A 22657-nucleotide genomic window follows, 5' to 3' on the forward strand; every position below is an offset into this window, starting at 1 on the left:
TCCCAGGAATGGCTTCCTCACGTTCGCGCTGTTCTCCACATCGTTCCTTGCATTCATTATTGCTTCTTACGTCGCAGGATCCGTAGGTTCTCGTCAATAATAATAGTAATAATATGAGATGATTAAACAGATATATTGGATTCTATGAGGTTGAGAAAAGGGAAAGAGAAGGATGTGAGATGCTTTATATAGGAGAAGCTTATGTGTTCCATGAGTGAACCAAGGTCCAAATGAGGGTGTCTGGGTCTCGGAGACTTGTCCGCGTCATTTGGACGTGCGAGAATAAGAGAAAAGAGAAAACTAAGGTGATCCTGAATACTTATAGGAAGCGCTGAACGTCCAGGAGACTGTGGGGCCCAAATAAATATAGGCCTCTGAATATATAAGAAAAGAAATATACTCTTCCGGTCCTTAATATAGAACCGATTTATTCAATTGATTTTGATCCTAAATATAAAACTCATTTATCATATTTATCAATTTTCTCTAAATTACCCTTATAGATACTCCATCAACATAATCAAGTAGAAGAGGAAGATGGGGTATTAAGAAAGATGATTATGGTATTTTAGGAAAAACATGTCACATTTCTTATAATTAACTAACTTACCTAACTTTTTTAATCTAATCAAATTAGTTAAATAAGTCTTATATTAAGAACTGGAAGAGTACATTATAAAGAGAAAAACTACACGAAAGATTAATTGTTCTTTTAAAACTCACTGTTTATAAAGTATCATTAATACTAACAAGACAAACGGTTACTAGAGTTAAAAATGTTTATTTTCAGTTAATTTTTTCAAATCCCGTCTAAAATTAACTATTTTTATAAGTTAAGATGAAATGAACTGGCTATATTAATGAGAGTGAAAGCTCATAATTATTTCATTTGAAGACTTCGATTTTTTTTTTCCAGACAAGATTTTGATACATTTAGCAACTTTGAAAATTAGAATGATATGAAAACTAATTAATTATAACACACTAGGCTTTTCAATAAATTTTGCCTAAAAATTTCTTGACACGATCTCAATTACAAACTATTCAAGAAGCCTGTCAAGTTATAGATCATCCCTAGACACATCATTTAAATATGTAAAAATGTAATTGAAAAAATGTAAACCATGGAGGAAATTATTATTCATGTATATCTACTGAAATTCTATGAATTGGTATTCTACACATTTATCCCCCCATATCCTCTAACCTCTATAAATCTGATGCAAAAACAATCCAACTCAGGGACTGAAACTCCTATGTTCATCATATTATGTCAGCGACTATGCTCAGAGGATCATGATAAAAGTTGAATGTCAGCAATTAATGATCTCAACAGATTGCTTTCTTTATTTGCCAACCAAAAAGTGATACGTATACTTTGAATTTAGATCTAACTCAACTCATGCAGTAAAAAATTAATACAGAAACTATTACATAGTAGTTTAATTAATTAAACAACTTAGATATCTGGTATATCGGTTCATTTGAACAAGTGCTCTTCAAACCAAATCATCGAAAGGATGCCTGAATTTCTTCCAAAGTTCTTCCTTTTGTCTCAGGGACCCAAATTGCTACAAAAACAATGGTGAAGGCAGATACTTACCGCGTAGATTGTGAATGTTCCTGTGGACGGTCAAATTCATCATTTTATTAATAGGCACATATGACACAACATGCAAGAATGTGCATAACAGATTTATGGTATAGGCTGGCCTGGACCATGCAGCGAGCAAGGATCCTAAGAGTCAATGACACAATTGTTATTCCATTCTGTTAACGATTCCCTCTTATATCTCATCAGACATCCTAACAATAGTATGGCACTTGTGGTTCCACCTCTTGACTTCCATTTCATTCCATTACCCCATATACTCCCAGACATATAGGTATTATGTTGTGCATATACATGCAATGGCCATCATAGTTTTCACAATGCCACTAGTGGTCCTAAAAGACAAAAAAAAATTCTTGACATTGCATGTACATGCACAACATGCACATAATACCCCAAGAATTCTACTGAGCCAGCAATAGGTGATTACTCTCGCCCAGTAAGGAGAAGGAAAAAAGAAGTGAACACAGACACAGAGAGAGAGAGAGAGAGAGAGAGAGACCTCCACTGCTCCAAGATAAAAGCAAGTTTGCACTCATTGTGATTGCCCAAGAAGTAAACCAATTCAACAAGGTGGCTACACTGCCAGCTAGGCCTTTTATATTCACTGGAAGTATCTGAAAATGATTTAGAAATGAGTTATTCCAAACGTATCCAATAAACAATTACATATGTATCCAGATGTCTAAGGGCTTACACGGGACATAAAGCCTTAAGAAACAAGATTACATAAGGGAATCCATAGACATTTTCCGAATAAGGAATTAAGTACTTCCTCTCATTTAATCTAGTAAGTGAAATATAAACTTTGATTACCTCAGACATTATAAGCCAAGGAATTGGTCCAAGTCCTAGAGAGAAGCCAGCCACCATTGCCTAGAGAAAAACAGTTGATTGAACTGATGAGTAATTATAATACTTCAACGCATGGGAAGAAGGACATTAGACCCATCATCCCACATAACATACCACGAGCCCAACCACAGAGATTATTCCCAAAATGCTGTATAGATGAGAATCCTTTGATACGACTCCCTGTATTAATAAAGATAGAACCAGTTATAAAGAGAACAGTGCTCCTAACAGTGGACCAAGCTAGTGCCATTACCAAGCACTAACCTCCCAATAGAACGCTACAGCAACAAGGACGAGGCTAAATGTCATTAAAGAGGAGGATATCTGCAGAAGCAATAACAGATTTCAGAATTTTCAAATTCCATGTTCATAATCTAAAATAATATTTGCCCATAATTTCTTTTCTGGAAATTTCGTTGTCCTTAATACATACTATTAAGAGAACCCTCCGGCCAGTTTTGTCCACCAACCAAGTTGCGATTGCAGTCACAAAAACCTGGAGAAGAAAGTTGACAATGAGAGCTGAATTTACTAATTTGATATTCACATTAATTTTACGCATAGTGGCCAACCTGACAAGCTCCAAGACCTACTGTAGCAGCCTTGCTGGATGAAATTCCTGGCACAAGAAGGAAGTTGAATTTCAAAAAGAGCATTTCATAATTTTGGAGCCACAACAACTGTTATCTAATGTTATATTAGTTTTTCATCACTGAGTGCTGAAGCTTGACCAAATAAGAAATTTAGATAAGACAGGGGAACTAACCCCCATCTTCATATCCCATACACTCAAAGCCAACAACAAAGCCAAAGTTCGGGGTCATTAAATTTTTAAAAACATCACTATGATATGGAAAGAGCGATGAGACTCATGGGAGGACAACAGGAAAATGGATATTATGCCAATTTGGAGTACAAGTCAACAGATATCTCATCCAAAGTCATCCAAAGCCATGTTGTAGCATGTTAAGCGTAAGAATTTTGAGGATTGTAAACTCTCTTCATCCTGAAAAAATATTTAACGTCAACCCCAACCCTCCAATCCCCCTATATCTAAACCCCCACCCCTTTTTTAAAAAGAAGGAAATAAAAAAAAATGAAAACAGAAATATATGAGAAAGCAAATTCAATAACTAACAGCTGATTAGTAAATCTAACCTGCATCCGAAAAGATGGTGCTTGAATAGAACAAAACTCCATTAATACCACTGATTTGCTGGAGCACAAGCAATCCAATTCCTACCTGCAGTCACTTTATTACCCTCAGGTTTAGGTTTCTCAAACTCTCATATAAATAATAATAGGCCAAACTAAACTAGGAAACATAGGGAGAACACAATTAGGATGAATTATAGCATACCATCAAAGGAAACCAATATCTTTTTCTCTTAAGATCTGCGAATCGAATGGTAGTTCGTTTTCCTGTTGATGCCACAGATCTCTGTAAAGAAGATAGTTTAGCAGCACTTGGTTCTCAGCGCAGATACAAGACACTTAAACCACACCTCACCTACACTTATCGTCATGCATCTCTTGGCATAGCATCAAAGCTGTTATGCTACTTTAGGTGGCAAAATGAGTTAAATACCTTGATTTCATGTACTTCAACAGAAATATCAGTGTCAAATCCTCGTAAAACTTGCAATGAAGTCTCAAACTCTTCTGTCATTCCCATCTTGGCCTGGATTTTCCAACCCCCCCCCCCCAAAAAAAAGAGGGGAGAAAAAAAAAAAGCAAGCCCGACAAAAAGAAAAGACCAGGAAAGAAAACAGAGAAAGATATAAATCAGCTGTGGGAAAGGTACAGATATTCAATCAGCACCAAACTAACTACACGGCATATGATTTATACCAGCCATCTAGGAGATTCTGGTATAAAGAATAACCCAGGAATTAGCACTGTACATGGTAGAACTCCTGCAAAGGGAAAGAACATGCTCACTGTTATAATTTAGGTCCTAGAAATAATAATGATATCAACTATGCATCAATGTTTTGAAGCACTTGTCGCTAAACATTCTGTCAACTGTTGTCAAATATGCATGGAACTTCAAGAGATTCAAAACAATCAGCATGCTTTAGTAACAAGGAATTTACCTAGAACTGCAAGCACTCTCCAGTTGACAAAAAGGCCCAGCAGATAAGCCAGCAGTATTCCAATTGTAACGGAGAGCTGAGCAAACAAAAGACAGACGTTAAAAATAGCATTTCAAATAGGATAGTGGAGCAGATGAAGGTGGGATTAAGAAGCAACATTAAGCAGCCAACCTGATTCACGGATCCGAGGCCGCCTCTCATGTTTTGAGGTGATATCTCAGCAATATAAACAGGCACCTTGAGAAAAGAAAGACAGGCTATTTGCATTTAGAATTTCTCCTATTGATCTCAGCATATAGGAAAAGAAAACATGACTATCAAGATTACCACGTAAGAAATTATCCCAACGCCAAATCCTTCCAATAAGCGCCCCATGAATAAAAAAGATGAGTCCTATAGAATCAGCAATGCAAAAGATAAGGTTGTAAACTAGATAAAGAACGAACAGGGGTATCAAATCAGAGTTTCTATGCTATCGCTTACTTTGGCGAAAGAAATGGCAAGCCATCCTATTATGTTAGGGACTGCGGCAACCATTAGTGACTGCAATTCAAACACGGGCGTCACGCATAGCAGTCGTAGGTAGCCTTGCAAGAGTAAATAGAGCCAAAAATCATTATACCCCTTTACGCCCTATGTACTCCGACATTTGACCGCTGGTTATTGCTCCCACCATCGCTCCCACGTTTGATAAAGACCCGAACAGAGAAAACTGTTATCGATAATATATCCAGCAAGAGAATTATAAGCATAAAATTTAAAACATCATCCAATTAGATTCATTAACAAATGCAGTCAAACCTCCGAAACTGAGAGTTTCAGATCGCTGGTTATGCTCTCTTGAGTAGGAGAAGAGTACCCACACTGATAAAACCATATAATCAGTAATCACGGGGGGACAAGGAAATCAATAATAGCTTTCTGTGATTATCAAGACGAGATACAATAAAATTGGCTACAGATAAAGTACCGTAAAACCAAATTGAATAGGACCCAAGGCGGCGATGAGGACGCAAAAGAGAACAGAGATAGAGCCATCTCGTATGGCCTGAGATGAGGAGCCCATGATGCTGGACTGCCTCGAGCCCATCCTGTACCAGCTTCCAGTTTGGAGGAAGGGCTTCCTAAGATCCCTCCCATCTTCGTTGTCGTCTCTGAAGCTCATTGCCGCAATCCCAGAACCTCAAGCGAAGTCGAAGTGTTGTGGGTTGAACTTGAATGGTAATTTTCCAAACAGGCGGATCGATTTTGCCGTCCAGATGATGAGTGATAGATAAAGCGTAATTCTGCGGAAATTATGAAGTATTGGGCGGACAGGGAGACAGCGTTATTGAAGTGGTTATTGATTTTTTGTACTTCCCAAGGATTTCAGTAATTAATTCTACCAACTCCAGCCAGACTCTTTCGCCGTCAAAATTATGTCAGACCGGATTTCAGACTCGTTATCAATCCTGGAGTTTCCAGCGTCCACCATCCATACTACTTCCGTTCCATTATTGTGCTTGAATTATTTCGACTGAATTTTGCTTAGAGAGTGAAGTTTTTTCACATTACCGTAGTGTTTATCATTTTATTTAAATAATTAAATTCACTTTTTTATCTTAAAGAATTGAACTTCTCCTCACTCGGATCAATAAACTATGATGTCTTGGCCAGAAAACCTTTGAAACCCTATCTTACCGCAATAATGTTTTACGCAGATATTCTCCTGGCTTCTCGATTAACATGCTAGACACAGAATTTACGTACGCAGCAGATGCGATTTCGAAACTGAACCCGGCAAACAGGATTATTAGAATATCTGTGAGATAAATTGGATTCAATCTTCATGAGGTAAGGGTTAAAAAATAAAAATTGACCTGTTTTCAGATTTCTAAATTTAATATTTTGATAATTAATGCTATTAAATTAGTGTTTAAATAAAAAAGTTGTTGAAATAATATTAATAATCACACAAAAAAGTGGGGCAGATCTTACCAGGACGATCTTAGACACTTGGCAGTATGATATTGATAGGCGCGCCACATCACAACACGCGAATGTTTTTTCCCAGTCTAATGTTGTGGAGTGAAACCGCATTAAATGAAATCTCTCTTTTTAATTCCTCGTTGATTTTTAGCTGTTTTTATTTAAAGAAGTGCAGAGTAAGAGCCGTTTGGAATCACGTTGAAAAGTGTTTAAAAATATATTTTATATAAGTCGAGATAAAATTCTTTTTATATATTCATCTCGTATTTTATAAATTACGATTGAAAAACTATTTATAAGTTATTCTAAATAAGTATTGAATAATACGACGCTTTCGTTTACTGTTTCTGTGCATAGATTATAAATCTATGATTATTCACTCACAATATAAATACTATTTTCAGTCTTTAAAATAAAAATTTGTTAACTAATTTGAGTAGATTAAAAAAATTAGTTAAAATAGTCACTGCTAATAAATAAGTGTGTTATTTTTCCTAAAATATTATTACTAACTGTATTTGATAAAATTACTATTTAATAAAAATTTTAATATGTGTAAATAATTACCTTGGAAAAATAAATAATAAAAGACAGATGGATTGAAGTTTTATATTTAAGATCAAATTAAATATCAAACTAACTCTTATATTAATATTAGGATATATATTAATTAGCAATAAGGCTCTGTGTAAGGGATGTCGGTGCCTAATTTTTGGACTCGCATTTGCTTCTCGCCTATTTATCTTTCGGCCAAAAGAAAAAACCTCTTCTGAATCAACTTCAACCAAATTTAGATGTTTAAACGAAGCAAATAGGCGAGAAGCAACCATACGTCCATACCCAGCAAGCAAATACCAAGTTTACAATCTCTCATATGTGAAGCCGGAAAAAAAGAATGATAGTGGGAAAATTGCAATTTGCAAGCAAGCTAGAAGAGATCAAATACATGCATTTCAAGTGTTTAGATTAGTTTTTTAAAAATAATTTTATGATATACAAAATAAGCATATAATAAAAATTTTATCTTAAAATTCCTTTTTTTGTTTTTCAAATTAACTGTAGAGGTTGCCCAACCCCCGTGCTAAACGTGAATCATGGGCCTCCTAATGTCAAAAGAACTGGACTGTACTTGGGAGCATATATTAGTGTCTTTCATTTTTCCTTTCCGCGCCCCAAAGCATTCATTTATTCGCTGACAATTGTTTTCCTTGATTGCATTTCTTCAGGCTTCATTTATTTCACATAAGGTCAATAAAAAAACAATACTCCTCCGGTCCTAATTATAAGACCCAATTGACTTATTTGAGGAGATTAAGGAAGCAAGTTAAGTTGGTTATTTATAATAAATAAGTGTTGTTATTCCTAAAATATCCTTGCTAATTAAGTATATTGGCTAAAACTATTATTATAGAAGGATTATCTTGGAAAAAATGCATAAATATAAGAGACAAAATGGATTAGGTCTTATAATTAGGACCAAATAAAAAGTCAAATTGGGTCTTATAATAAGGACCGGAGGAGTATATCCACATCATTATCATTATCACGAAAGATGCTTTCATGAAAATGAAGTGTGATATCGTCATCTCATCGTCAAGGAACCGGCTGCAGTTGTTGGCCACCAAAAACCCGAAAAAAAAAAAAAAAAGACACGAAGGAGCCTGTCGTAGTTCATGCAGAAGGTGTTCAATGCAGTGCGAATTGCTTTTTGGTTTTTTTTTTGGTGAACTAATTTCTTTATGTTCTTTACGAGAGAAAAATAATTCTTTGGTTCAATCGCCCGATTATGCTTTGATACAACTCAGCCCCTAAATTTTTAATTTGTCTAAAATTTAATTTCTCATTTTTTTTCATAATTTGACATTTATCACGCATACAGTAGTAATTTACCTTAAGTCATTCGCTAACTATTCTTTCGCATTTAATAATTTAATAATTTTATACTTAGCACCATTAAGTATGGTAACGGTGCCTTCCAATTCAGCATGTAATTTTTTTTCCCGACAACTGGAACTGGATTTTAGAGGCGAGGAGGGAACGAATAAAGAAGGAAGGCGGAGAAGAGAATGACGAACACCAGATGCACCAAAACAATATTTTCTCAAAATTCCTAAGCAATTCTATGAAGATATCCCACTGCCTCCACTGAAACCATAAAAACTAAATCTTTTCTCTCCAATCGTGGCTGTGGTGGTGGTGGTCGAAAAGCTCTGATGCTGCACATTTCTGAAAGCTGAGCCGCCTTGGAGACCTCCTCCTTCGTCTCGAATTTCTCAGGCAGAGGTCGTGAGATGGGCATCCGAATTTTGCTCTCTTCCAAGGAGAATGGAACTTGAGTTTTGGAAGGGAAAAAAAAAAAAAAAACTCTTGCAGGTTTTTGAATTGGAATTTGTCATCTGGGTGATGCCTCCAGGTTGCCCCAGTGCTGGCGCAGCAACTCATTTAGTTTTGGATCAAATAGGGGAAAAGGAGAGATTTCAGAATAAGGGGTTGAATATATTGCAGTACTGGGGAAGTGAAAGGATAGCGGGAGAGAAGGAGAGACTAGTGAAAGGTTTTTCAGGTGATTATAAATTTATATTATAAGACTTTACGATTTTTACTAACCCTCCCTTGAATTTTTCCAAAGTTAAGTAGAAGCTCGATCTTGTTACCATTTTCCCGGTATTCTTGCTTGGCATCCGTAACCCTAAAACCAGCCCCAATTGTCAGAATGGTGAGACGAACTCGATCCCAAGCCAAAGGCATTTCTGACTCGGAGCTTCAGTCTCAGGATTCTCGGTCTCCAACCACGACTGCTATTTCATTAAACCCTCCTCCTCCAACTTCTTCCAAACTTTCATTTCGGGCTCGAAAAATTCGAAGAGTCACATCCGATGCTGATGATAACAAACGCCCCCAGATTCCCGACGCAGAAGCATCCAGGACTTCACACTCGGAGGCCAATACTTTCATTACGGAGAAGGAAACCCCATCCGCATCGCCCTCCGTTTTGCCCATGATCGTTAAGCCGTTGACGTTGAAAAGTGAAATCGATCTCGCTCTTCAGCATTTGCGCCTGTCTGATTCCCTCTTGGCGTATTGTATCGACTCTTTTCGCCCTCCTGAGTTCCCTACTCATCGCCCGGCATTCCTGTCTCTCACAAAAAGCATTGTTTGCCAGCAACTTTCTAACCAGGCCGCCAAAACGATCCACACACGCTTCGTCTCACTCTGTGGAGGTGAGGCTTCAGTTCTGCCTGAGACAGTGCTTGGACTGACGGTACAGCAGCTTCGAGAAGTTGGAATCTCTGGACACAAAGCGGGTTACATCCATGATCTGGCAAGCAAATACAGGGAAGGTTTACTATCAGATTCTTCAATACTTGAAATGGATGATGAGACCCTCTTTAATAAGCTTACTATGGTTAAGGGGATTGGGCCTTGGTCAGTGCACATGTTCATGATCTTCACACTTCACAGACCGGACGTTCTTCCTGTAGGGGATCTGGTTGTTAGAAGAGGCGTGGAGCGATTGTATGGCCTCAAAGCATTGCCAAAGCCTTCACAAATGGAGAAATTATGCGAGAAGTGGAAGCCATATAGGTCTGTTGGGGCTTGGTATATGTATAGGCTCATGGAAGCAAAAGGGGTTTTGCCGACATTGTCAGCAGTAGAAGTGGCGGGAAGTACCGTGACAGAGCAGCAACAGACCGAATAGCCTCGTCAATGTTACCCTTTCAATGGAAATGCAAGCCTATAAATTGGAATTATGTGTCTTGCTAATCTTCAATTGCGTGGTAAATCTGTATTTGGTTTGCTATTCCATTATCATGCAAGTTTAATCTAGCATCCATTGACCCCTCATTTTTGAAGTTCGATTGGACTTCTCAAATCTGCACACACACACATCATTTTATATTTGGGTAATCGGGCGTGGTTATATTTATTCGAAACGAAACGTTTGTTTGGTGATATCGCGTCTCGTAGGCGTGTCTTAGTGGAAATGTAAAATCTGTGTGATTGATGAAAATGAAAGAAAAGGGGCTGCCGGATTCAACTCTTCTGTAAGATTTCTGCATTTTGGATGGATGGTCATCGTGATATAGGATTTGTTGTAAGCGATGGAGGTCCTGTCTGAAGGAATGATTGTTATTATTTTCACTAGCTCATAAACACTGTCGATTTTTGATGGATAAGGTGGCTAACTGAAATCTCATACTTTCTGGGTGTGGATGCCTCTGCTGTGAATGGAAATGGGAGGGTGATAATCTTCGTAATGTCACTCGGTTGGCAAGATTAAAGCTAACTAAATAAAACTGCATAGGCGGATTGGCTGCCATACCAAATTAATCCCATTCTAATGAATCACTCGCTTGATGTGAGGAGAATTGCATGCACATCAAGCAAGAATGAATTGGAGGTACTTAGGCTGTCGAATTTAAACATTACTTGATGCTTGTGTCCTTGATCAACCACTAGGGAGATGCTGAATGCATTACGATATTTAAAGCTCGGATTTGTTTTAACCTTCTTAATGCCATTGTTACTAATGTTATGCTCTCTCCACTCATTACGACATTTAAAGCTCGCATTTGTGTATCTTGGTTTCAAAAAAGCAGTGTTTATTTGGATTAAAGTTGAAAAACGTGACTTGTATCGTATTGATTTTTGTAAACGTGGATTCTCACAGGCTTATGCAAATACTTAAAAAAAAAGAAAAGTGTTACAATGTACAGCCTTAGATTCAATATATATTGATAGAAATTGATCATCCCACAGCACGCTGCCCATAAAACGAGTGAACATGAACTCGAACGTGATGACGTTATCATCCATATGTTAGCCAGACGTTACCTAAACACGAACCCGTTAAGAGACCCAAAAAACTAGTGTACTGTAATGTCCCGCCCCCCCCCCCCCCTCTTAAGGATGTAATTAATCAGTAACCCGTGCGGGTCAGTGAGGGTTTATGGCCCAAGCAGACCATACATTTCCCCCCGGTGGTTAACATGAAAAATGTCAGTGCCCCAAGTAATAAGGGTGAGTTGAGAATACTAGCGATATGAAGGGTCCAGATTCTGTGGGTATAGGAAATGCAATATCCCAAGTTACTTAGATTTTTCTCCTTTAAGGGGTAGATATTAATCCCCTGATGTCATAAGCAGAGTAGAATCGACCAGCTCTCTCTCACTCATTTATAAAAAAAAAAAGCTATCATACCACACTATACGATAAGGCATTTGCAAAAGAAGCAGTTGGATATGTCGCTTTGTGATGAACTATCGTGAAGCTTAGAAGCATTAATCAGGAGGTGGACGCCAAAAGTACGGTTGATTGGACTTGTTGGGCCTCCATGTAGGCCCTTAATAGTCGGGTCACTTGGGCTTAACCTTGAGGCAACTAGTAATGGGGGGGGCCAGTTGGATGTGGTAGATGTGGTAGTGTAGTTGACAGGAATGTGGGCCAGGGGGAATTTAGGGTTAAGGCGCAAGGGTCCAGCAGATGATCATAGAGTCCCATGACTATGAATCGTAAAAGAGAGAACCCAGAATGAAAAGGGCGAAAAAAGAACCTCTGCAGTTACCAATGAAAAGACAAAAAGGGGTATCATATTCATAAGCATCATCCACTTTATAGCCTTCTAACCACGTGTTCTTAAACATGCTCTGCCCCCACTGTTCCACTATCCGACAATGCCAACCGCTACACGACAAATACACGTCACCGCGACCCCTTCCTCGTTAGCTCTTCAAAAGCAGATGTTTCATAGGAATATATATATAATTATATATGCCTGTGCACAATTTTTTTCCCAATATATTTACTAGTAAATCTTCACTTACTCAACGCGCAACGAAACAATGATTTGGGGTGAACGCGGAACACGGCTTTTGGAATAAATGCTTTTAGTAAAGGGAACGGACCGACGGAGCACGGACATTTGGATAAGGTGCTTCAATTGATTCATTCATGAATCGGGAGAAAATTAAGGGGGGAAATTGGAAATACAAGGAATGGTTAAAACCAAAATCCGAACAATGTTAAGCTGGGAACATTGCATGTGATTAATTTCGGATCCGAGGAACAAATCATTCCAGAGACTGCTTTGTTTGGTCCAGTTTTGCGGAGTTTCGTCTTTGTTGGTTTTGTCGTCTAGGGACGATATCTCTAGAACCATATCCAGCTAAAATCATATTGTTGGTGGGACGAATCGCGCAGGGCCGAGATTGGACTAAGATTTGGAACAGCAACTCTGCGTTAAATTTCAATTATTCAGGGCACTTTCTTGATCTCGAATCTTACTTTCTAATTCCTGCGACCACTCTCTCCACTCCAAGATCGAGTGGATCCCAGAAAATGCCATCAAGTTCCCAATCCCATGGATATTATACGTTTGAGAGAACCACCGAATACTCATATATTCTTCTAATATAACGCAGGCTCCATGAGAACATTTACCAAGTGGTAAGTGACAGAATCCAAAAAACAAAGATGCGCGAAATATTCCGCTTTCTGAGAACGAGGATATCGTGAAAATAACGATGCGATATCATGGTCGTAGCTATGTTTATCAACTATAAAAAGAAATGCACAGACAGCGAGTTATTAAATATTAATGACCAGATAAATTGTTTTGGGCAATTAGAACGTGATACTCTTTCGTTGAGTTTAATTTAAAATACAATGAACGTTAGATTTAGCGACTAGAAGCATTAGTTAATACAATCAAAATGGGCTCAGCAAGCCCAAATACAAGACCAGCAGGACCCAGCTAGGGTTGCCCGGTACGCTGACTAAGCAAGAGGGCACCACCGTCCACTGCATTTGTAAGTAGCAAATGGATACATAAAATGAAGAACCAAACAGAATTTTCATAAAAATATATATTAGTTTAAAAGTCAAAAAAGGGCTTAGGGCTAGATTTGGGGACAGGGATGGAGAAGGAGAAGGGAGTCGCGTGCGAGAAGCGAGGGACACTGTTCCCTTGCCAAAGTTGTTTGTCTCATATGCGGGGGGCCGTGGGGGCACGCCCAAACGCCCCCGGAATGCCGGATCCCTTCTCCTCACTCTCCTTCCCTTATTGCGTTCTTTCACGCCCCCTCAATTAAAAAAAAAAAAAAAAAGAAGTCTCAAAACAAAATATTATTAAAAAAATTTCAATGATAAGTGATTGACCTAAACTTCTTGTTATTTCTTATTCTTAAACTTGTCATTATTTACTCTCTATTTGTCAATAAATTTTAAGATAATTATTTTTTTGAAGACCTGATCTTAATTTTTCTACTTTCTATTATTTACAAAGAGGTTTCATGCCACCGTACTAAATTATAAAGTCCAATTTAAACAATTTATAAATTTCTTTAGCACAATTTGAACTTTATCCCTTGCAGTTTCAAGCAGAAAAAATAACTAATTTTCAGCCTGTTTGGTTGAGCGTTTATGGGACAAAAAGTAGCTTAAAAGCTTGATAAGTCATCAGTTTGTAAATTTAAGAGCTGTTTTTTTGCCAATCTGATTTATGAGCTAAAAACATCTGAAACTTGCTTATGACTTATACAAAAATAACTTTTTAAAATTAAAAAATATCTTTGTCCTTATATTTATATTCTTATGCTTTTATCTTCATACTTCTTGTACTTCCTAATAAGTTTTTAGTTATTTATTTTTAATACTCTCTTGAGTGAAAATAATTTTTAACATAACTTTTATAATATTTTTAATTTTTAATATCATTTTTAATTTTATATTTACACAAATTGTGCAGAGTATTTCATCTAATTAATTATGTAATATTATTTGGTTCAAAATTTCACATTACTATAATTTCTAATTTAAATATATTTTTATTCATTTAATTTAACTTCTTCCAACTATAATTTTAAATTATTATATTTTGTAAATTCATATTTTTAATCATTTTTTATTATTTAATAAATGTCATACCTATTTTGATCATTTTACTGACTACACTTACTTATCCAACCATAACCCAAATAGTTTTTTATTTTACAAACTAATTTTTATAAAAGTTAATCCAAACATAAATCGCTTTGTTCAATTTTATTTTTATCTAATCTCACTTTTTCAAGAGTTATATTAAAAATAAGTTACTTTTTCTACTGTTAATCCAAACGGACAATTTGTCTTATATATATATCGTATGTTGTTGTCAGTGAGTTTATGACTTGTAGTCATCCAGTCCTTAATGTAAAACCTATTGGGATAATTAATCCACAACTCCTTATAGTTTCAACTAATTTTGAATAAGGTCCTTATAGTTTTTTTTCTTTTTATCAGGTCCTTATACTTTCACCTGTTTTTAATTAGGTCCTTGTATTTATTTTTATTTTTATCAAGTCCTTACAAGTTCATCTTATTTTTAATTAAGTCCCTGAATTTTTTATTCTTCATTTTATAAATTCTAATAGTACTATTATATAAACATAAAATAGTATATATTATTTAATATTAGTTTATAAACAATAATATTTTAAAGATATTGAATTATTATAATGATTTTAATTTTTTCAGCAAAAAAAGTAATTGTTCTAAAAAAATTTCCTGAATTAATTAATTCTATTACTTTTTTATTACATAATTATTAATATTTTATATTTCAGTATTAATCTATTTAATTAAGCTTATATTTAATTAATAAATAAAAATTAAAACTACATGGACCTGATTAAAAATTTAGTGAAATTATAAGGACTTAATTAAAAGAAAAATAAATACAAGGACCTAATTAAAAAAAGATAAAAGTATAAGGACCTGATAAAAAGAAAAAAACTATAGGGACCTGATTCAAAATTCGTTGAAATTATAAATACTTGCAGATTAATTAACCCAAACCTATTTAACTAATTTAATTATGTTAAGAAAGTTAAGTAATTTAGTTAATTATAAAAAATATGATATATCTTTTCTAAAATATCATCTCATCTTTCTTAATATATTTCTTCTCTTTCCTACTTGATTATAAGCGATTTAAGAAAAATAATAAATATAAAAATAGATCTTATATTTAGAACTAATATTAATTCAACAACTGAGTTTTATATTAAGAAACAGAGGAGGGTTATAAATGTTTCTCTCTAGGTGAAAAATGAAAAATCATGGTTTAATTTACTTGAAACGTCAGATTGTTATTTGTTAATGTCTGTCTTTCTAATAAATATATATATATATACATTTATAACTTTATTTGTCTTCACTTCAAAACTTTTTGCGTCGGGCGCATGATATATTTATTCCCCCAGAGGATGCATATCCATATTTGAACAAATGCTTGTCATTAAGTCTCAGTTATCTCTTCTTTTTCGTCTTTTTAATTTTTGGCTAGCAATTGGAAGGCCGATTCTCCTCATGATCTTGAAATCTACTTGATGCTCTCATATCCAAAACTGATATAGCTTCAATTATTTGGATTCTTCTCCGCCCACATAACGACGAACAAAAAAATCTTTTCCAGCTTCGCGTCTCCCTCCCCCTCCCCCCCCCCCCCCCCCCCGCCCCCCAAAAAAACAATACTTCTAATCAATGCGTTTCAAAATGGTTCTAATGAAAACAAAAAAACTCGACCTCAGAAATTCCGTCCGGAATCTAGATTTACCTGCCTGAATTTTAAATTATTTTTCATGATTGATGCTCGTGAGCAAGAACATCATAGAAGACGAGAAGTTCCATACACCCTCCTTTTTAAAATATTTCACTTTAGATTTGGTCCTGTTTCAAAATGAATGTCATTCTAGAATTTTAACAAAAAAGCATTAGTTAATTTTTAATCATTTTATCATGCATGAAAAAAATGATAGGCCACTAGGAGAAGCTATGAATTATAGATGACTTGCTTTAAATTTTTATGATAATACAATTTTTGGTCATTCAAGTTTATTCTCATTTTGATTTTAGTCTTTTAAATTTTAAATCATATTTTTTAGTTTCTCAAGTTTTGTTTTTATTTAAAATATTGATCATTATAGCTCAATAAAAATCTTAACCATTTTATCGGGACCATAATCTATAATTTAAAACTTAAAGTACTAAAATTAAAATAAAAACAAATTTGAAAAAAATCAAATATTATATTAACCCTAATTTTTTTGACAATTTAAACTATTTAGTAGTTTTTTTATGTGTGTGTACAATTTCAAAAAAGAAAAGAAAAGAAAAAATTCAGGTGAGGAACAAGATTTGAAGGCTCATTGAAAATTGAAATCGAACATGACTCACGAGTCAAAAGATATACTTACTGATTACTCATGACAATGACATTTTGATATTGGGAGCGAAATTCCAGCTCGTGATAGATACTATTTAAAACGCTGCCGTTAAGTGACGTGGCACTCTTATTAAAGAGGTTCCCTCTCAGCTCAGCTCTGACGTTGAAGCATATCATTTTGCCATTAACAACAGAACCGCAAGTAGAGGAAAGCTATACCGATTCGGAGACTCTTGGCTGGTCATCTGCCGCGTATCAGACTTTACATTCTTAATCACTCCCAGTTGCTAATTAATTATTTCCCCAAACGGGGGCTGTCGTGCTCGTATTAAATTAATGCTCGGAAATTGTTGCTGTTAATCACCAAACGAAAAGGCCTAGGCATCACACATCAAATCATATTTTAAGTGTTGCATGTTTCTAAGGAACTCACGATATATCCTCTTTCTTGTTTACCACATTTTCTGTTAGTTCCCAGATATGACAATCTCAAAAAAACAAAAAATATTGAAGAAACAAGAGGAACTCAAATGCAGATTTTTGTTTCCTAATCTGTCAGGGTTTTAGCGAAACAATTGTGTCAGTAACCTGGGGAAAGAAAATGATCATCAAAGCAGACGAGATAAATGGCACAGAGGCATGCACAGTCTGCAATATTCGATGCCTTTTATTTTCTGCTTTCCATGCCAAATTCAATGCTCAATACAATCATATCATGCTTATCTTAAAACTTCCAGCTATAAAGAAATAGTACTTCCATATTATAAAATTTTGTTTGTATAATTAGAACCAGAAATAGTATAATAGAGGTAATGGATTAAATGAAGTTTCGTACGCAAATCGGGGTGAGCTCATTCACTTCTACTTTTAAGTACTTCTCGGAACATTACCTCAAGATCACGAATGGAATTTTACGTGTTATGTATTGTTTAAAAACCTGTATTAAAATTATTCAGCTGATAAAAAGTAAAGGTCAAATACAGTCTCTACCCATGGAATACATAACCTATGGATGAAGAACGGGGCAAGAAGAAGCGTTGGCGGGTACATGAATCACGTTTGAGCCCCAAAGGTCAAGGTTTGGTGGTTCAGGGTGGAGACAAGGAAAGAGTCAATTTGAACAGTAGTCTAGTTGTGCCTTATGGATATGATTTCCCCTCTTTTTTGGATGTCTTTTGAATAGTGGCCAACGTGAGACGGTACCACAGGGCAATGAAAAGATGGACGCGTGAAGCAGAAAAATAGAAGATGCCTCTCAATGTCAATTACAAAGAGAAGTTAGTGAGCAAAAGAAGTGGGTTGCAGCAGGTATTGCAGCAGCAGGCGCACAAAAGAGAAAATCTGACACACACACTAACACCAACAAGACAAGTTGCTGAGAAGTGGCCCAGCAAGCATTCACTCACTTTAATAATCTCTCACGTTCACTCCCCCCCTTATAAAGAAAGAAAAAGGGTCATTTCCCTCATATTCCTTATTTTCTCCTGCTCACTCTTATCTTAATAAAACTAATCAAACCTCTCTTTTAAGTAGGGTTTTCAGTCTGATTTGCATATATCCGAAGCGGCTTAATCTTGACGATCTTCAAGCCAAGGGAGGCATCCATCTGCCTGCACACACACTTTCTACTTTACATGCATCTTCCTATTTCAGGGAAAAAAAAACCATTGATTCTAAGGAAGTTTGGCTAGGGTTTGATGAAGTGAGTGGTTCAGAAGGGCAATAATTAAGAACTGAACTAGATTGGAGATGACAAACATGACCTTTGTCGGTTCTGCAAGACCTACTCCTCCAGCGTAGTCATCACTAATTCTGAGTGCAAACCAACCTACTAGTCTTTATGGAGTCTGATGGGTGGTAGGAAACAACCTTTCTCTCGGCCCTTTTAGCTTCTCACCTTGTATTGTCATCTTTTTTGGCTTTGCATATCCTTCTTTTCTGATCACTTAAGATTGATATCTATCTTAGATCTCTTTCTTAATCAAAGCTTGGAAGGTAGAAAGCCTTTTTCAGGTGTTCTTTGTTTCTATCCTTCCCTCTCACGGTCTTGCTGGTGCAAGCAATATTCCTAGGCTTCAAATCTACAGTAATATCTAGCTTTGCCGGTGAGTCTTGCATAGATTCTCAAAGGGAAGGGACCCAGTTGGCAGCTTCATCTCAATAAATTCTCACCAATTTTTGCCCTTCTCTCTCTTCTTTTGTTTCTGAATTTACTTATTATTATTATTTTTAAATATCAAAACATTTAATTTCCAGCACCACCATAGGTACAGCTTAATCACTAAAACACGGCTCCTTGAGAACAGGTTTGATTAGAGAAAATTTATAGCACTTGGAATGTCAATAGCGGAATAAGGAAAGGAAAGAATATATTTAGGTGCGCCTGCAATAATATTCTCGACTAAGACCGGTTTTCCATCAGATTAGGATGAGTTGGGGGGTTGATCGGGCTGCACAGGAAGACCCACAGCACTATATATAATTAAAGCAAAATCACTCAGGAAATGAGCATGCTTTAAGATAATATCATACCAAATCATATATAATTTAGATCTAGGCCTTCATTAGAAGTCAGATTTGATGGAACTGATGAGAGGTTTAGATAAGGAAATAGAGATGCCATTACCAACCTCTTCAGGCTATAATCCCTCCAATAGGGACTCGTCTTCTTCTCCAACTCTAGCTTCAACAGTAGGCGAAACGAGTAGTGATCAACCTCCTCAAACTTCAGACCACTATCATCTTAATCATCCTCCTCCTTCTCTGCCATCGAACCCACTTCAGCAATTGCAGAGAAACACGAGAGATCCAGATCCGCCAAGCGTAACAGCGATCACAACAATTGCTAGCAGATCAAACCCAGGACCAGCAACAGCGAGGACGATTAGGTACAGAGAATGCTTGAAGAATCATGCGGCGAGCATGGGAGGACACGTAGTGGATGGATGCGGCGAGTTCATGCCAAGTGGAGAAGAAGGCACTCCACAATCCTTGAGATGTGCCGCTTGTGACTGCCACCGCAATTTCCACCGGAAAGAGACCGAAGGTGAACCTCAAACTAATGTTCTCAATTACTACGCCTACCCTCCCAGCAAAAGCAATAACGCACAGAGTAGGATTCTTTCTCCGCAGTTTCCGCCACCCCCTCCTCTTCATCATCATCATCACCATCAACATATGAGATTTTCAGGTGGGTCGTTCCCGCCGTTGATGATGGCCTTCGGCGGAGGCGGCGGGGCGGCGGAGTCTTCAAGCGAAGATCTGAACATGTTTCAGTGTAATGATGTGGGAGGGCAAGGGTCATCAAAGAAAAGGTTTAGGACTAAGTTTAGCCAGGAGCAGAAGGACAGGATGATGGAGTTCGCCGAGAAGTTGGGATGGAGGATCCAGAAACACGACGAACAAGAAGTACAACAGTTTTGTAATCAAGCGGGTGTGAAACGGCAGGTTTTCAAGGTTTGGATGCACAATAACAAACAGGCCATGAAGAAGAAGCAAATGTAAGCAATCTTAGGCTAGGCTTCACCTTCATCTCCTTTCATTTGTTACTTGTTTTTTTAACCTGTTTTGAGAAAGAAACCATATTTTATAACCAGTGAATAAGTAGATTAAATGTGCAAACTCAAGTAGAGATGTTGAAAAAACCACTGATAACTATTCGATTTTTCTGACTACTCCATCTCTCTATGTTATTTGCAGCATATAATCCTCTTTATTCAGCCTGCGACCTTCTGTTTTGTGTTATGTGGATATCTATCTTGTCTGAGAAGAAACTAGAATCTGGACTCTAGAAGGAGAAACCTAAAGAATCAACAAGAAATTAAGATGATAACTTAGGGTCGTACGTAAGGATTGATGTAAAGCCATAACTCAAGCTAGCGATTCTTGGTTAGCAGTGATATTTAATTTCATGTATAATAATGGCTTAAATTAAGAGCTTTCTTCCAATCAAACCAACCCCTCAAATCATGGAAGCCTCGGTCTGTGGAACCTCTTCATCCATTTTATCGCCAACAGGAGTAACAAAGGCTGTCCCGGAACAAAATAGGATTCCACCCAACCACACAATCTCTGTCCTCTCTTCTCTCCTCTCTTGTTGGACACCGACACATGAATTTGCAGACAATATTAATTATACTCCGCTCTTTTCTCACCCGTGTCTTTTTCAGCTATCGACTGTTTTTTGTCTCCGCTCTACCCCAGCGAGCCAGGCAGATAAATAGCCCCCCCTAAAAATGAAGAGGGAGGGATAAGAGTTTTTCTCGCTTTAGATGTTTTTCATTCCCTGCCCACGAAATACCCATGAAATGGTACATGGTGGATGAGTCAAATACTTTCTGAACCATGTGGCATGTATGAAACTGGAGAAAGAGCATAGATTTTCTTCGACCCAAGGGAAAGTCGAAAAGGTATAATCAATGATTGGGGTAGACGCAAAAGATTTTTATGAGCCAATGCACTTTTCTGAGACTCGAAGAAATACGCATTACTATTTTTGAGTTAACGGTGATGGATGACTGCTTGGAATATCGCAGTATTATGTGTATGAAATGTTTCTAAATAAATTAGTAATGGGGTTACACGAAATATGAGCCTCACTAGATTTGACCACCCACGTACTAATGCCCGTACCACTCGTTTCACACAAACTAATATAACCCTGCCTTGCGACATGTAGGAAGCACAAAACACCAATTTGTACTACATTTCGGACGCGAGCATCTGTACATCCCCAAAAAACAAATCTAAGTATCTAAAAAGCTTTTTTTTTTAGCCGATTTTACGGAAGATGATCATCCAAAACCAAACGTATGGCGGGGTCTCGTATTCCTTTTGATGGGTCAGTCGTAGAAGGCTTGTGCACCGGATTGCCCTAACTTGGAGAAGCGCTGGCTTCACACAATCAAAATTACTTAACACCCATAGTTCCCGCTTGGTATGAAGCAAGATAAAAAATTAAGATTAGGATTATAATTAAAAAAATCTTTAACATGAGTAATTATTTGTTGTATGGGATTAGACAAACCCATAAAAGTAAGATTGGGGAATACCATACACTTCCTCTCATGATATTCCTTAATCTCATGTAATAGCAATCTCTCATACTAAATGCTATTTTCTCAATCTAATTCTAATCCTTATTCCTTGTTTTCAATACTTTACACTAAACGGTACCCATTAAAGTAACGTGTATGTAATGCCTCTGATGTCAAGGTAAATCACATATTAACAGTTTCATGCCACCTAAATTTAAGCTGAGCAGTGGTGGAAGCTCGAGGCATGCGAAAATCAAGATTGTTGATCATCATATACAAGCAAGATAAATGGTTCCCACTCTCACTGCTTGAAAGCACTTCTTGAGCCAAACAGAATCACAAGAATTATTCACTAACAAATATCGATTTTAAAAGGACAAGCAACATTGAAAGGATAATAGTCAGGTCATTGCAAGACGAAATTAAAGGATAAGCAACAAATTGAGGCAAGAAATTGGTTGATAAAGGTATAGCGTTTTAACTCCAGCCAAATCTTTAGATGGAAAGCCAAGACAAAATTGCATAATTATCCATCATGAAATATTGATATTCAAATCTTGGTGTTATGATCACCTATCTGGCAGATGACTGGTTTTGATTAATTTCCAATATACCGCACATTCTCATTGTTGCCCGAAGTTTGGGAAGACACACGCACACAAAAAGCAACTTAATGCACTATTTGCGCACAAAAAATCTTCTCCCATTTCCCACACGTACGGAAACAATTGGTCAGGTTGTACTATCTTTTTTAATATAAAAGCTAATTTGATTTTTAATTTGGCCCTAAATATAAAACTACAATCCACTTTGTCTTTCATATTTATTTATTTTTTTCAAGTTAGTCCTTGTAATAGTTACACATATTAAAAATTTCATCAAATAA

The 22657-nt window shown here is 36.5% G+C and overlaps 3 protein-coding genes across 5 annotated transcripts; 2 read left to right on the plus strand and 1 right to left on the minus strand.

Annotated features, from left to right (window-relative positions):
* Positions 1–1299: 1299 nt before the first annotated feature.
* LOC114744124 (sugar transporter ERD6-like 6) lies at positions 1300–6011 on the minus strand. Its single transcript, XM_028932312.1, has 18 exons — positions 5534–6011; positions 5365–5427; positions 5186–5275; positions 5047–5106; positions 4891–4956; positions 4735–4800; positions 4564–4639; positions 4319–4383; positions 4056–4148; positions 3828–3908; positions 3626–3710; positions 3040–3086; positions 2901–2963; positions 2732–2791; positions 2582–2647; positions 2429–2488; positions 2115–2229; positions 1300–1623 (listed from the first exon to the last, which is right to left on the minus strand). Exons 1-18 carry the CDS (start codon positions 5726–5728, stop codon positions 1556–1558), a joined length of 1419 nt encoding a protein of 472 aa, XP_028788145.1. The 5' UTR covers positions 5729–6011; the 3' UTR covers positions 1300–1555.
* A 2568-nt stretch (positions 6012–8579) lies between these two features.
* LOC114744125 (probable DNA-3-methyladenine glycosylase 2) lies at positions 8580–10587 on the plus strand. Its single transcript, XM_028932313.1, has 2 exons — positions 8580–9094; positions 9244–10587. The coding sequence occupies exon 2, from the start codon at positions 9245–9247 to the stop codon at positions 10229–10231; it is 987 nt and encodes a 328-aa protein (XP_028788146.1). The 5' UTR covers positions 8580–9094; position 9244; the 3' UTR covers positions 10232–10587.
* On the plus strand, positions 10254–21311 carry LOC114744126 (zinc-finger homeodomain protein 5-like). Of its 3 annotated transcripts, XM_028932316.1 has the most exons (4): positions 10254–10310; positions 18028–18036; positions 19520–20235; positions 20905–21311. In XM_028932316.1, exons 1-4 carry the CDS (start codon positions 10254–10256, stop codon positions 20966–20968), a joined length of 846 nt encoding a protein of 281 aa, XP_028788149.1. In that variant the 3' UTR covers positions 20969–21311. The 3 variants fall into 3 exon arrangements, with proteins under 3 accessions (XP_028788149.1, XP_028788147.1, XP_028788148.1); XM_028932314.1 differs by lacking the exons at positions 10254–10310; positions 18028–18036 and having other exon boundaries at positions 18408–20235; XM_028932315.1 differs by lacking the exons at positions 10254–10310; positions 18028–18036; positions 20905–21311 and adding an exon at positions 20435–20743 and having other exon boundaries at positions 18408–20235.
* Positions 21312–22657: the final 1346 nt, after the last annotated feature.

Source organism: Neltuma alba, unplaced genomic scaffold (genome assembly GCF_004799145.2).
Source record: "Neltuma alba isolate B1F8T4 unplaced genomic scaffold, ASM479914v2 tig00004269_pilon, whole genome shotgun sequence".
Classification (NCBI taxonomy): domain Eukaryota; kingdom Viridiplantae; phylum Streptophyta; class Magnoliopsida; order Fabales; family Fabaceae; genus Neltuma; species Neltuma alba.

Coding starts and splice junctions, on each gene's coding strand:
- LOC114744124 (XM_028932312.1), bottom strand. CDS start 5,728: ATGAGCTTCAGAGACGACAACGAAGATGGGAGGGATCTTAGGAAGCCC. Junction 2,648..2,731: donor CTGTAGCGTTCTATTGGGAG/GTTAGTGCTTGG, acceptor TTATTAATACAG/GGAGTCGTATCAAAGGATTC. Junction 2,230..2,428: donor CTTGGCTTATAATGTCTGAG/GTAATCAAAGTT, acceptor AATCATTTTCAG/ATACTTCCAGTGAATATAAA.
- LOC114744125 (XM_028932313.1), top strand. CDS start 9,245: ATGGTGAGACGAACTCGATCCCAAGCCAAAGGCATTTCTGACTCGGAG.
- LOC114744126 (XM_028932314.1), top strand. CDS start 19,316: ATGGAACTGATGAGAGGTTTAGATAAGGAAATAGAGATGCCATTACCA. Junction 20,236..20,904: donor GCCATGAAGAAGAAGCAAAT/GTAAGCAATCTT, acceptor TGTCTTTTTCAG/CTATCGACTGTTTTTTGTCT.